General features: G+C 57.1%; 1 protein-coding gene across 1 annotated transcript in view; it reads right to left on the reverse strand.

Annotated features, from left to right (window-relative positions):
• Positions 1 to 14,105, reverse strand: part of CDH4 (cadherin 4) — a 332,155-nt gene that overhangs the window by 32,454 nt on the left and 285,596 nt on the right. The window contains exon 7 of the mRNA XM_070419675.1: positions 4,650 to 4,822. Within this exon, the coding sequence (XP_070275776.1) occupies positions 4,650 to 4,822 (173 nt within the window). The remainder of the gene's footprint in view (positions 1 to 4,649; positions 4,823 to 14,105) is intronic.

Below are 14,105 nucleotides of genomic sequence, written 5' to 3' on the forward strand. Positions count from 1 at the left end.
CTCGGGCTCATGGCGCTGTGAGCTCAGGCCGGGGCAGCTCAGAGCCAGGAAGGGGAGCCCCTCACCCCCAGAGATCCAGCTGCGGTGACACCCACCGTCCTCCTCAGCACCGCCCGCCCAATGAGCACCCTGCCCGCACACCTTCGGGAGACATGGCTTGTACACACATGTACACGCACAAAGGCAATGCGCCCACACGTGTGCATCATCAGCTCCGCCCCCGGGAGGGGTCATGTGCAGAGTGGGTGTTGCACTCACACAGTCCTTTGATGTGGCCTCGGCCGCAACCAGGCTGCAAGAGCTCTTCCAATAAAACAGAAATTCCAAGTAAGAAAGCGGTAAGTTGGGTTTACCGGGTGACTTTTTAAAAGCAGCTTGTGAAATAAGTGTTGGAGTCATAGATGCAGCGAACAATAAAAACGCCATCCTGGTCCCCCTGACCCTGATTGTGTGACTGCCCCGCGCCCCGCCCTGCACAGCCTCCCCGGACCTCCGACCCGTCCTCGCTCCCGTTGTCCCCGGACCGGCTCTGGGACTCACATGCCAACAGGAGGGAGGACAGCGGAAGGCCCGCAGAGGGAGCTGTCAGAGTCACCCGCACCCACGACAGAAAAGCAGCAGCCCAGCGCGCCCGGCTACACGTGTGCCAGCGGGAGGCCTGGGCAGGACGGGCCTGCTGTGCTCGGAGGCAGGCCCTCGCTGCCTCTGTGCTTCTCCACCTTTCCTGCCTCAATGTGCTGCTTCTGGGATGAGGAGAAACCCAGCAGCGGTGACTGGAAAGCAGCTGCGCTGTCGGGGACGCCTCGCTGCATGGCTCAGCGCCCTGGTGTGGCCAAGAGCGTGGCCCCGAGGCTTCCCAGAGAGGCGCCCGCACGCCGTGCATGGACAGGCCACTGCGTCCCGGTGCGGGCGCCAGCCGGTGTCCCCACGCACCCACGCCAGTGAGGCCACCTTGTGCCCGGAGACCCTGCAGGCGGCAGGGAAGTGATGCTAGCGCTTTGCTCAGTTTTCTCCTTCTTCCTCTTCTCTATTTTGGGGGACAAGCAAGACTCCAGGGATGAATATGCAAATGAGGTTGTTGGTGGCAAATTTGTCTTAACTGTTAACTTTCCTCTCTGAGACCACAACACTGCGCTTGGGTCTGAGAGCGGGAGCCGCAAAAATGCGTCACAGCTGAGCCTCCGAGAAACGCTGGCCCGCCTCCCCGCGGACCGTGGCCTGGCCGCGCAGGGCTCACGGAGTTGCTTCCTGGGAAGACACTGCCAGAATGTCCTGCGTGGCCGTCATGACGAGGCTCACAGAGCAAAGGGCCGCGTGGTCTTGTCACCTAAAAACGCCTCCTGGGTCTGCACCGCGTGGCCGGTCGCTGCGTCGGCGCGATGCCCACCAGCCCTGGGCAGAGCTGTGCTGTCAGGCCCCCGGCCGCCTCCTCTCATGAAGACGGAGGCTGGACAGTCTTGAAAACACATCAGGAAACCCAGGGACCCTGAGAGAATCCATCGGCCCCCCTAGTTTGGGAGGGAGTTTTGGGTCGATGAAGATGGGGTCCGCACACACGGGGACAGAGGTCGGTCGCAGGTCGTCAGGGTGGGATGGACTCCACCCGGAGCCAGGAAGTGGTCTGGGATGCGGGGCTCTGTGCACCTCACACCGCTGGGCCATCAGAGCAAAGCTACCCTCAGCGTGAGTGGAACCCGCCCGCCACACCCCATCTTCTCAGGCCAGGACGCTCATTAGCGAGCCGGGCGGATGAACGGGCTCCCAGAGGGCACCTCCCTCTACACAAGAGACTGGAATGGCGTGCGTGTCGACATTTCAGTCACGCAGAAGTGCTCCACTCACAGGCTCTGCTACCCAGATACGTGGCAAGGAGGTGTGGGCTCTGCCCTTCCTGGATCCCCCCTCTGCCCAGCAGGGAGCCACTCGGTGCCCGCAGAGGCGCTGCCACGTGGGGTCGGTGCTCCCACAGAGAAGGAAGCGGGAAGGCCTTGCGGTGCGCCCTGGCCAGTCGGTTGTGCAGCCACGGCCCGTGAGCGGGTCTTGGGAGAAACTGCCCACACCAGCCCTTTCTGGCGGGAAGCTGAGGCTCCACGAGCCACCGCAGCCAGACACTGCGGGCCCAGGCGCCAGCGGCACCTCCGAGGCAGGCCCTCTGCAGCTCGCCCAGCATCATTTTCGGGGAGGGCTCCTTTGGTAGCTGCCGGCAAACAGCTCCCTGCGAGGGTGGGATCCTGTGTTGGGTGACAGCTGGGCCGGCGCGGCGCTAGCCATACGATCAGCCCTGATGTCTGGAGGCCCTGCCTGCCGTGCCCCTGCCTGCCCGGCTCCCCGATCAGCAGAGCCGGCTCTCAGGGACCTTGTCGCCCATCAGCACCGTCTAGCTTCACCTCTACAGTGTCACCCGGGGCACGGAGGGGGAGGCCCAGAGCAAGCCAGGCTTCTCAGAGAGGCGCCTTGGCGGATGGCCGACCCCACCTGCCTGGCCCCGTCCCGGGCCCAGACCACCGGCTGCCTCCGGGTGGGCAGTGTTGCCAGACAGAGCAAATGAAAGCAGGGACCAGCCACGCTTGCAGGCGACATGCTCACCCTGAACGTGGTGGTTTGCCGAAGCTCGGCTCTGATGGACGCCCGTGTGGAATTGGGCGGGGCGGCACGGCCACTCCAGCTGGTGCGGAGCCTCCCTGGGAAGGTGGGGACGCGGGCGGGGGGGCGGGGGGGCACCTGCTGACTGGCGCAGTGTCAGGTCCTTCCTCCATCTGGGGACGCTGCTGCCGGGCTCTCCTCCCGCCGATGGATGATTCATCCACGACTCAGCGCTCAGCGCCTGGCCCGTGTGAGCTTCCCTGGGCCACTGGTGCCCTGCCCACAGCGGTCCCTGGCACCCACTGGCTAAAGGAGCGGAGACAGAAGCTGGAGATGCTCGCTCACGTGGGCGGGATGCCCCTGTCACTGCCCTCAGTGCTCTCCCCAAGGGAGTGAAAGCCCCGGGCCAGGTGACGGCTGGAGAAAGGGGTGTGGCTCTAGCCCAGGGGTGGGCAAACTTTTTGACTCGAGGGCCACAATGGGTTCTTAAACTGGACCGGAGGGCTGGAACAAAAGCATGGATGGAGTGTTTGTGTGAACTAATATAAATTCAAAGTAAACATCATTACATAAAAGGGTACGGTCTTTTTTTTTTTTAGTTTTATTCATTTTAAACTGGCCGGATCCGGCCCGCGGGCTGTAGTTTGCCCACGGCTGGTCTAGCCTCTCCCCAGGGCAGGCCGCCCTGAGTGGGGGAGTGTGGGCATGGTTTGGTTTGCTTAGTGTGTGGGTGGACCTCACTGTGTCAGATCACAGGACACCCCTTCCCCCATCCCCCCTCCCCGCCAATGACAACAGACTTCCAGAAGCCAGGCTGGGCTCCCGACCGGCTCCTGCAGGCCTCACGGGGCAGAGCAGGCACCTGGTGGCCACCCAGAGGGTGGTGGGGCCTCCAGGCACGAGATGGAGGTGCCCGGACTGGCCGAGGCCCCCTGAGCCCAGGGTCCCGGCCCATCTCCCCCACGAAGCCCCACCCACACCGTCCTTGCCAGTCCTGGCAGGGCCGCAGGGCCTCTGCCCACCCCGGTGGAGCCCAGGAGGCGGGCAAGGCTGCGCCCACTGCACAGAGGCAGGTGCCTGGTCTGGAGGCAGCCTCTAAGTGCCCACGGCCCTGAGAGGCAACTGGGGACGCCCTGCCTCCTACTGAGCCAGGCGGCACAAATGACCTTCCCTGTGGCTGTCTGACCACCCGGCACTTCCCAGGGCAGGGGCGGTGGCACTCTCCACGCCACAACCTGGCACTTCCACTGGTGTTGATTTGACAGGCACGGGGGGTGACAACCTCCTAAGACAAGACCCGGCAGTTTTGCAGAGTCTGAGGTCTAGGCTCACGGCACTTGGGGTCCCCACTGCCATCCAAACCACACGCGCCAGCAGGACACGCATCCCGGGTCTGTCCCAGGCACCCAGGACACGCATCCCGGGTCTGTCCCAGGCACCCAGGACACGCATCCCGGGTCTGTCCCAGGCACCCAGGACACGCATCCCGGGTCTGTCCCAGGCACCCAGGACTTGTCATCCTGGGTCTGTCCCAGGCACCCAGGACATGTCATCCTGGGTCTGTCCCAGGCACCCAGGACACGCATCCCGGGTCTGTCCCAGGCACCCAGGACACGCATCCCGGGTCTGTCCCAGGCACCCAGGACACGCATCCCGGGTCTGTCCCAGGCACCCAGGACTTGTCATCCTGGGTCTGTCCCAGGCACCCAGGACATGTCATCCTGGGTCTGTCCCAGGCACCCAGGAGATGTCATCCTGGGTCTGTCCCAGGCACCCAGGACACGCATCCCGGGTCTGTCCCAGGCACCCAGGACTTGTCATCCTGGGTCTGTCCCAGGCACCCAGGACTTGTCATCCTGGGTCTGTCCCAGGCACCCAGGACATGTCATCCTGGGTCTGTCCCAGGCACCCAGGACAAGCATCCTGGGCCAGCATCCTGGTGCCTCTGGACTGTGTCCCACTGGAGAGGTCACACTGGAGCTCTGATGTCCTCTATGGAACAGGGGGCTCAGGGGACACAACCAGAGCTGAGTCAGTCTCTCCCCAGGCCAAGGCGCCCACCTCACCTCTCGGTCCAGGCCGGCGGCCACGGTCACAATGTCCCCCGTCTCGCTGTTGATGGTGAACATGTTCTGGGATGGGCTCTGTGGGGTCTGGGTCAGGATCCGGTACCGCACCATCCCGTTAGCCGTGGTGCTGTCGTCAGCATCATTGGCCGTGACTGTCATCACGTAGGTGCCTGGAACAGAGAGAGCTCCTCAGAGGGAAAGGTTTGCATAAGGGCCGCTGCCACACCTGCTCACTCAGGACAGACATCACTGGTCGATTGCAGATCCTGGCTTCGTCTGGAAGGTTGTCCGGAAGGACGTCCAGAAGGTCATTTGGCTGTCTGGTCTAATTAGCATATTACACTTTTATTATTATAGATAAGTCACATACAATAAAACTCACACTTTAAAAATACACAAGTCAGGGGGTTTGTTTATTCACAGTTGTGCAACTGTCTAGAATCTAATTCTGGGGCATTGCCATCATCCGAGAGAAATCTGCATCCCTTAGTAGTCAGCCCCCTCCTGCTCCCTGGCCCCTGGCAACCACTGACCTACTTTCTGTCTCTAGGGATTTGCCTCTTCTGGACACTTCCTATAAGCAAAACCCTGCACTCTGTGGCCTTGTGTCTGGCTTTTTCACCAAGCTGAGTGTTTTCAAGGTTCCTTCCTTTTCATGGCAGAATAACATTCCATTGTTTGGGGTTACTCATCCCTGTTACCGACTGAGGACTTGCTGGGGGTGGACAGCAGGTTCTGTGCTCAGGTCATCGCAGTGAAAATGACCGACACACCGTGTCCTGCTGCTCACGTGCTGGGGAGGGAGAGAGGAGAGAGATGCATCACTGCCAACTAGGACCAGGGCTTTGCAGGACAAAGACAGTCCGCATGCGCAGATGGAGCTAGGTGAGAAGGGGAACTCGTGAGGAACCTGGAAGGCCTCTCTGGAGATGTGGGGGTGGGGTGGGAGGGAAGGAGGACCCTGGGCAGCGGGGCAGGGCCTTGGGGTGGAGAAGAGCTCCGCATGTTTGTGACAGAGGAGGACACGGCATGTGATGGGGTCGAAGATGGTGGGGCCCATGGTGAGGATTCTGGACTTATTCTAAGATCACAGGGAAGCCAGTATTGTATTCTCATCAGGGGAATGAGTGATCAAGTTTGTGCTTTTCAGACATGTACAGAAAACAGACTGTTAGGAGTCAGAAGTATTGGTGGTTGGAGGGTGGACAGTAAGAAGGCTAATTCATTCATTGGATTTTGTATAGGATTGGTTGTAATTAGACCAAAATGTTGCACCCACTAGGATATTCATTCAGTCATTCTTTAACACATCTTTATGAAGTGTCTTCTAGGGGAAAAAATGAATGTCTGTGTTTTGAGAACCCTCGAAAAAAGTTCTCCAAGTACCTCTCCCACTTATTTCATGCAATGAATATATTCTCAAAGAATTGTGTGTAAACCCAATTTTAATGAATTTCATTATCAGCAGAATTTCCCGAGGGAAATTAAGTATTTAAAAAAAAATCCAGAAAGTTCTTTTTTTAGCAAATGGTGGGCTATGTTTTTAAACCAATCTTCTCCCCAAGGACAACCAGAGAAGGTAGGTAAAATCCTATATAATAAACGTCTAATATGCTAAGTGTTTGGTCATCTGGTCAACCAACCAAAGTGTAATCTACACTAATAAAAGAGAAACATGTTAATTAGCGTACGACCGCTACCCTTCCCATTGGCTAATCAGCATATCCTTATGCAAATTAACTGTCAGCCAAGATGGCGGCCGGCAGCCATGCACTGAAGTGAACAGGGAGGCTTGCTTGCTCCAGTGATGGCGGACTCCAACGTTCCCCGCCTGACTTGCCGGCCTCTCAGCTGCAACTCTAAGCAACTATGTTGCAAATATAGAAGCAAAACAAAACCCCAGAAACCTGTGTTAGTCAGCCGGGCTTCAGCCAGCAGGACCGCAACATTGTATCAAATACAGAAGGTAAAGGCCAGAAACCTGCTTTCAGCAGCGAGGCCTCAGAGCTAAAGCTGGCCCACAATAGAAAAAAAAAGAAAAAGAAAAAAAGGAGCAGTTGGGAGCTTCAGTCACCCACCAGCCTGAAAACAGCCCTCAGCCCCTCAGCCAGCCTAGCCAGGCACCTCAGTGGGGACCCCCACCCTGATCCAGGACACTCTTCAGGGCAAACCAGCTGGCCCCCACCCGTGCACCAGGCCTCTATTCTATATAGTAAAAGGGTAATATGCCTCCCAGCACTGGGATCAGTGGAGCCGCGAGGCCTCCCGGCACCGGGATCAGCGTGACAGGGGGCAGTGCCCAAACCCCCTGATGGCCCTGCGGCTCTGTGAGTGACAGGGGGTGGGTCCACAACCTCCCTATCTGCCCTGCTCTGTTCGTGACAGGGGAAGGTGCCCCAACCCCCTGATCAGCCCTGCTCTGTGCCTGATAGGGGGGAGCTCCCCAACCCTCTGATCGCCCTGCAGCTCTGTGTGTGACAGGGTGCGGCGCCCCAACCCCCCCCACCCCCCCACGGGCCCTGCTCTGTGTGTGACAGGGTAGAGCCATAACCTCTCCATCGGCCCTGCCCTGAGTGTGACAGTGGAGGTGCCCCAACCCCCTGATAGGCCCTGCTCTGTGGGTGATAGAGGGTGGTGCCCCAACCCCCCTCCACGGGCCTTGCTCTGTGTGTGACAGGGTAGAGCCATAACCTCCCCATTGGCCCTGCCCTGAGTGTGACAGGGTGCAGCGCCCCAACCCCCTGATCCGCCCTACTCTGTGAGTGACAGGGGGGAGCTCCTCAACCCCCTGATTGGCCCTGCTCTGTGCATGACAGGGGGGAGCTCCTCAACCCCATGATGGGCCCTGCTCTGTGCATGACAGGGGGGAGCTCCCCAACCCCCTGATCAACCCTGCTCTGTGAGTGACAGGGGGCAGCACCCCAACCCCCTGATCGGCCCTGCTCTGTGTGTGACGGGGTGGCACTGCAACCTCCCCATCGACCCTGCCTTGAGTGTGACAGGGGGCAGTGCCCCAACCCCCCAATCGGCCCTATCCTGAGTGTGACTGAGGGTGGCATAGCAACCTCCCAATCTGCTCTGCTCTGTGCATGACAGGGGCGGCGCCCCAACTCCCCATCGGCCCTGCTCTGAGCCTGACCAGGGGCTGCACCTAGGGATTGGGCCTGCCCTCTGCCACCTGGGAGCAGGCCTAAGCCAGCAGGTCGTTATCTCCCGAGGGGTCCCAGACTGCGAGAGGGCACAGGACAGGCTGAGGGACCCCCCCTCCCCCCCGAGTGCACAAATTTTTGTGCACCGGGCCTCTAGTCTTATATAATAAAAGCCGCCGAAACCGGTTTGGCTCAGTGGATTGAGCGTCGGCCTGCGGACTGAAAGGTCCCAGGTTCGATTCCGGTCAAGGGCATGTACCTGGGTTGCGGGCACATTCCCAGTAGGAGATGTGCAGGAGGCAGCTGATCGATGTTTCTAACTCTCTATCTCTCTCCCTTCCTCTCTGTAAAAATTCAATAAAATATATTTAAAAAAAATTATATAATAAAAGCCTAATATGCTGTGTCCAGTCGTCCATTCAACCAATCAAAGCGTAATATGCTAATGATATGCTAAGGCTGCTCAACTGCTTGCTATGACATGCACTGACCACCAGGGGGCAGACAGTTGACTGGTCAACCAATCACTATGATGTGCACTGACCACCAGGGGGCAGATGCTCTAACTGGTAGGTTAGCTTGCTGCTGGGGTCCGGCCGATCAGGACTGAATAAGACAGGCCAGACATGCCCTGGAGCCCTCCCGTGGTCCCTCCCTGGCTGGCCAACTTCCCGTATTCCTCCCTGGCCCCGATCATGCACCTGTGGGGTCCCTCAGCCTGGCCAGTGCCCTCTCGCAATCCAGGACTCCTCAGGGGATGTTGGAGAGCCGGTTTCAGCCCAATCCCGCAGGCCAGGCTGAGGAACCCCACTGGTGCACAAATTTGTGCACCGGGCCTCTAGTATGCTAATGATATCCTAAGGCTGCTCAACCGGTGCACTGACCACCAGGGGTAAGACAGTTGACCAGTCACTATGACATGCACTGACCACCAGTGGGCAGATGCTCCGACTAGTAGGTTAGCTTGCTGCTGGGGTCTGGTAGATCAGGAATGAGTGACACGGGGCCGGACATGCCCTGGAGCCCTCCTGCATCCCTCCTTGTGCACCGGTGGGGTCCCTTGGCCTGGCCTGCACCCTCTCGCAATCTGGGACCCCTCAGGGGATGTTGGAGAGCCTGTTTCGGCCTGATCCCACAGGCCAGGCCGAGGGACCCCTCTGGTGCACGAATTCGTGCACCAGGCCTCTAGTGTAAAATAAAAACACCTGCTTAAAGGCATTAAAGGGCCACCAAGTAATGCAGATAAAAGGTAAGTACCTGGGGCCATCTTTTCTTAGAAGACTTTTGCTGATTCTGGAGTTGGCTGCTGACAGCTGAAGAGCTACATCGAACGTTCAGCAGATGTATAGGAACAGGAGTAAATGACCTGCGCTTAGGGTTGCCCAGGAGGAAAGTCCCCAGAGAACTCTCTGGTCCTAGGGCTGGACCCTGAAGGGCAGCACCCAGGAGTGAGTGTGACCTGGGAGAAAATAGGCTCTAACAGAGGTAACTTAGGTTAAGAGATTATTAGTGTAAATTTCCATGGAGAGAGCTGACATCCTACAGAGCTCAAATAATCTCTGCAATTCTTCCTACACAAGAGGCAGCACCTAACTCACTAGGTGTACAAGCACCCAAACCCACTGAAAACAGAGAGGAAAGCAGGCAATGGCCAGCCCGGGAGAGGCAGCTGACAGAGCAGGCAGGAGCAGGCTTGAAAACAAACACATCTCAGCTTAATACGTTCAAGGAATTAAAAGGATGAGATGGAATTTCTTTTTCAGAGAACTAGAAACTATAAAAAAAACAGAAAATTTATATTTGAAAAAGTATTGAAATCAGACTGTGAATAGATGTAAAAGCAGATTAAATATAACTAAAGAGAGAATTAATGAATTGGAAGATGTACCAAAGAGAACATCCAGACGAAAGCATAAGAAACTCAGCATAAGAAACTTGAGATGTGAGCAGGTCCACCGTATGTATAATTGGAGTCCTAGAAGGACCAAAGAGAAAGAATGGGCAGACACAATATTTGCGGAGATGACAGCTGAAAAATTCCACAACCAAAGGAGACGTCAAGCCACAGATTGGAGAAGCACTAAACATTCTAAGTGGGATAAAGATGAAGAAAGCCACAGCAAGTCCCATCACAGTCCAACTGCCAAAACCAAAGATAAAAAAGTGACTTTGGGTGTTGGGCACACAGTGCAATATGCAGATCTTGTAATGTAGAAATCTACACCTAAAACCTGTGTGACCTATTAACCAATGCCATCCCAATAAATTGAATTAAAAAAGATAAATTTAAAAGCAGCTGGAGAATTTTTAAAATGGCATAAAACTTTTAATGGAACTATAGGCCTTAAAACCAGGCCTCCGTAGAAATGATGGGTGCCAGAAAACAATGGGGTGAAAGAAAATAATGGACAACCCAGAATCCTTTATTGTAAGCTTTCTGAAAATGAAAGTGAAATAAAGGCTTATGTAGACAGTCAAAAAGAGGCCATTCGCACCTGGAGGCCCAGGCGACTGGCTGGTCACAAGACCCGCCCTCGGCTCCAGGCTCATCACAACATCGTCTTGGATCTGGGCGTCTGCCTTCTTGGCTAAGCTCAGAAATCTGATTTCTAAAAACCAAATGGCATACTTCTGATCATGCTTTTCTGGTTGCAAAGTAAAGCACACTCACGGTAACCAGTGTGCGCTCACTGGAGCCTTTCTAGGGTGCTGCCCCTGGACACGCCTCTGGCCCGCATCCCAGCCTCAGAGCCTGCACTTCACGCCTCGCCCCCTCTGTTTTTGCTTTTTACACTCAACTTTGCTAGTGATCAAAGAGATGAAGGGAAGGCATGTTGCACGTACCAGATGAGCAAATACAATTTTAAAATAATGATGGGACCTACTGGTGGGGACCTGCCCCCACAGCCTCGGTCCTGGAGCAGTTTGGCCGTCTGTGTCCAAAAGTTCTTCCAATGTGCCCACCTGCAAACCCACATCTAGGACTTCGCCCCAAGGAGCAGGTCACAGACTGTCGTGCCCCGGCGCCCCTGGGGGCGGCAACGGGTGAGTCCTCAGCACCTGTTTACTGAACTCCTACGATGCGCCCACTTCACATCCCTGCAGGACAGGGCTGGGTGTGGCCTCCTCTGCTGGTGGCCATCTTTGTGGTCCTTGCCTTGCAGTTGCACCTGTCCTCACATGGCCATCTCCTCAGTATCAGCGTCCTAATCGCCTCTTCTCATATGGACACAGCCACGGGGGCTCAGGCCCACCCTACCGGCCCCATCTTAACTAGTTCCATCTGCAAAGACCCTTTTTCTGAAAAAGGTCCCATCTGAGGTTCCGGGTGGACGTGATTTTGGGGGTTCCCATTCCACCACCACAGGGAGTGTCTGAGGCTGAGGCGGGCTCATGCCGGCCAACAAAGCCCGGCGGCAGGCAGACCTTTCTGTGGCCTCAGAGACTTTGGAGCGGGGCTGGGTGCTCCATCCGGCCAGATCCTGGCTCTGTCTCTCCCAGGACCTGGCTCACCTGCCCCCGAGCCTCTCAGAGCCAGGGGCTCCTCCTCTGGAAGCCAGGTGTCCCTCATGGGGCCACGGGGAGAGCGGAAGAGCCCCTGTGAGCTGGGCACTGGGGTCTGAGCAGGGTGGCTATGTCTGGGCAGTCGTGACCCTGGCACCAAGGTCCCCTCCAGACCCCTCGCCTTCTTCAGCTGGTGGGTCTGAGTCCACACACAGCCACGAGCCCCCAGCTCCCGGATGCCACAGGCCTCGGTGGGCAGTGCCAGGCCACCTGGAATGATTTGTGCAGGGCCCTGCACGTGCTCTGCTGAGGAAGGGGCACGCGGTAGCAAGTGCGGTCACCGCATCCAGGCCGCCCGGTCGTCTGGGCTGGGAAGCGGGAGGTGCCCGCCCCGGGAGCCCTCAGCCTCTGCGCAGGGGAAGGAGAGGGGGAGTCTTTCTCAGCAGGTGAGACAGGACGTGGGGACGGAGTGCTCTGCCCGCTGGGGCGCTGGCTCCGGACTTTGCTTTATCAGTCACGCCGTGGACGAAGGAGGCCGGGCTGGGCCTCCGAGGGGCTCCTGTAGGTACTGCCAGGCGCCTTAAAGGATTAATTTCACAAGCCTCAAATTGCAGTTTAATTTGAAAACTAACTCAGCCCCATAATTGGCTTTCTGCTCAAATCACTGAGGCTAAAGATTTAAATTCTTAATATTCAGACGACTTCCGAGTGTGCGCGCCATCTGTGCATGGGGCCGTGTGCTCATCTCGGGGGTCCTCCGCCAGCCCGGAAATAAATTAATAAATAAATGGGCTCACTAATAGAATAATCTATTTAAGCGCAGAACCCGAGTTATATGGATGAAGGTTTCTTGGACTTCATTTGCTGCTTGTAGGTTTCTCTGCTATTTAATATTTCAAAGTGACATTAATTAAAAAATTTAAAGCACACAACCTCACACAGTTATAAGGGGTGAGAGAAGCAGGAATTCCACTTAGAGCCCTTTTAGAAAAGGTAATACGAAGGCATCTTTTCTCAGGAAGCTGGAGAAACTGGTCTGGGCTGGGCTGGGTGGGGAGCCACCGGGACCTCCCCAGGAGAAGGGCTGGAGCGTGCGCTCTGTGGCGGGGAGGCGGGTCTGGCTGTGAGGACACTGCTTGAGGTCTGCCCTGAGCGCTGGGAGCTCATTTTCTGGAAAGCTGGCTGCTGGGCAGTGTGGCAGGGAGTGTGTGACTCAGGGAGTCGCAGGACGAGTGCGGGCCAGTTGCCGGCTGCTGCAGGCCTCGCAGAGGCCCCCCTCCCTCCACATAGGAGTGGAGGCTCCCCAGACTCCTGCGCCTCGCGGGCCTGACGGGGAGCATGGCCAGGTGTGCATCAGGTCCCATTCACTAACCTGTACTTAGTGCCAAGCTAAGGCAAAAGGCCTTTCAGAGGGAGAGGCAACAGCACTCATTGACATCAAGAAGAACAGCTATTCTGAAGTCATTAATTCGGGCAAAAGCCCGAATAGCTCCAACGAAGAGACAAAGGCGATGGGTGTCTACGAGAAAGGGAGGGGGCAGGTCCATCCATGGCAGGAAGGCGTCCCTATTGGTGCAGATCTGGTAACATTGTGTCACTGGGAGTCACAATATGTGTTTTATTGTTAATTCTGCAAACAGTTGTTTGGGATACAATGGTGCCCAGGCTGGGCCCAGAGGTGACTTTACTGTTTTAACATCCAAAGACTTGAGGCCACAGAAGAGGAGGCCTCCCCAAGAACAAACCCACACAGAGGAGACAGTCAAACAGTGGCCAGGACTCCAGACAACTCCTTCCACCCCGGTCTCCACGCCTGAGGCTCCCACCTCAGGCTTCCCCGTTACTCAGCCAATGTGTTCCCTTTTCAGGGGTCACTCAGGGGGCCTTGGCTATCTGCTTACAAAGAGAGCTAAGGCTGTGGTCAGAAGGAGGGCGCTCTTGACCCCAGACCACCAAGCACATCGGTCCTGAAAGGGACAGGCCCATCCCAGGCCTTCCGCACCCTTTGAGCCCGTCTGATCCAGCTACACCAAAGAGGAGTTTGTAAAATGGAGGGGCTTAGGGTGGGAAAGAACACGGGGTGGGCAGCCCCATGTGGGCTTGCTGATGTCCCCAGATGAGCACCCTAAGCCCTAGAAAGGCTCTTCGGAGCCCTGTCAGTCCTTCACACCCTCCCCTGGTTTCCTGTGGGAACCACCTGGAGCCCTCGCCAGCCTGACATCCAGGATGAGCCCTTCCTGGCGGGTTCCTCTGTACTGTGCACAGGCCCGGGTGAGCCTGGGGTTGGAACTTACGTTGACAGGGAAGAAACGGGGGCCTGTTCCAGGCCCTGGGAGTCTCCAGCCTCCAGAGGCCATGCTGGGCTCTGTTCGGACGTTGGCCCTTGCCCTGACCAGCGTAAGTGAGGACGTGGAGCTGGGCCAGCAGTGAGGGCTGTTCTGGGACCGGAGACGGACTGGGGTCCCCCTGGGCTCTGAATGTCAGTCACATGTAGTCCAACACAGCCCCGGAAGGCACAGGAGGGAGTGGGAAAAGGGGGCCCTTCTCAGGATCCGCGGGCGGGTGGCGGATCACTCCATCCCAGGCTCAGGGCTGCTCAGGGCTCCGGGAGCAGACAGCGATGTCTGCCTCTGCTCTCCTAGCGAGTAAAGCCAGAAGCTCTGACGGGGAAGACTTCCACCATCAGGTTGTTTTACAATAAGACAAGGGAGGTTTGATTTGTGATAGAAAATCGAGGCACCTTTAGGGATGCCCTGGGCCCCAGCACACCTTTTAGCAAGCGAGCATCCCGAACCCGACA

Source organism: Myotis yumanensis, unplaced genomic scaffold (assembly GCF_028538775.1).
Source record: "Myotis yumanensis isolate MYYU_CA2020_CCGP unplaced genomic scaffold, mMyoYum1.0.hap1 SCAF_7, whole genome shotgun sequence".
Classification (NCBI taxonomy): Eukaryota; Metazoa; Chordata; class Mammalia; order Chiroptera; family Vespertilionidae; genus Myotis; species Myotis yumanensis.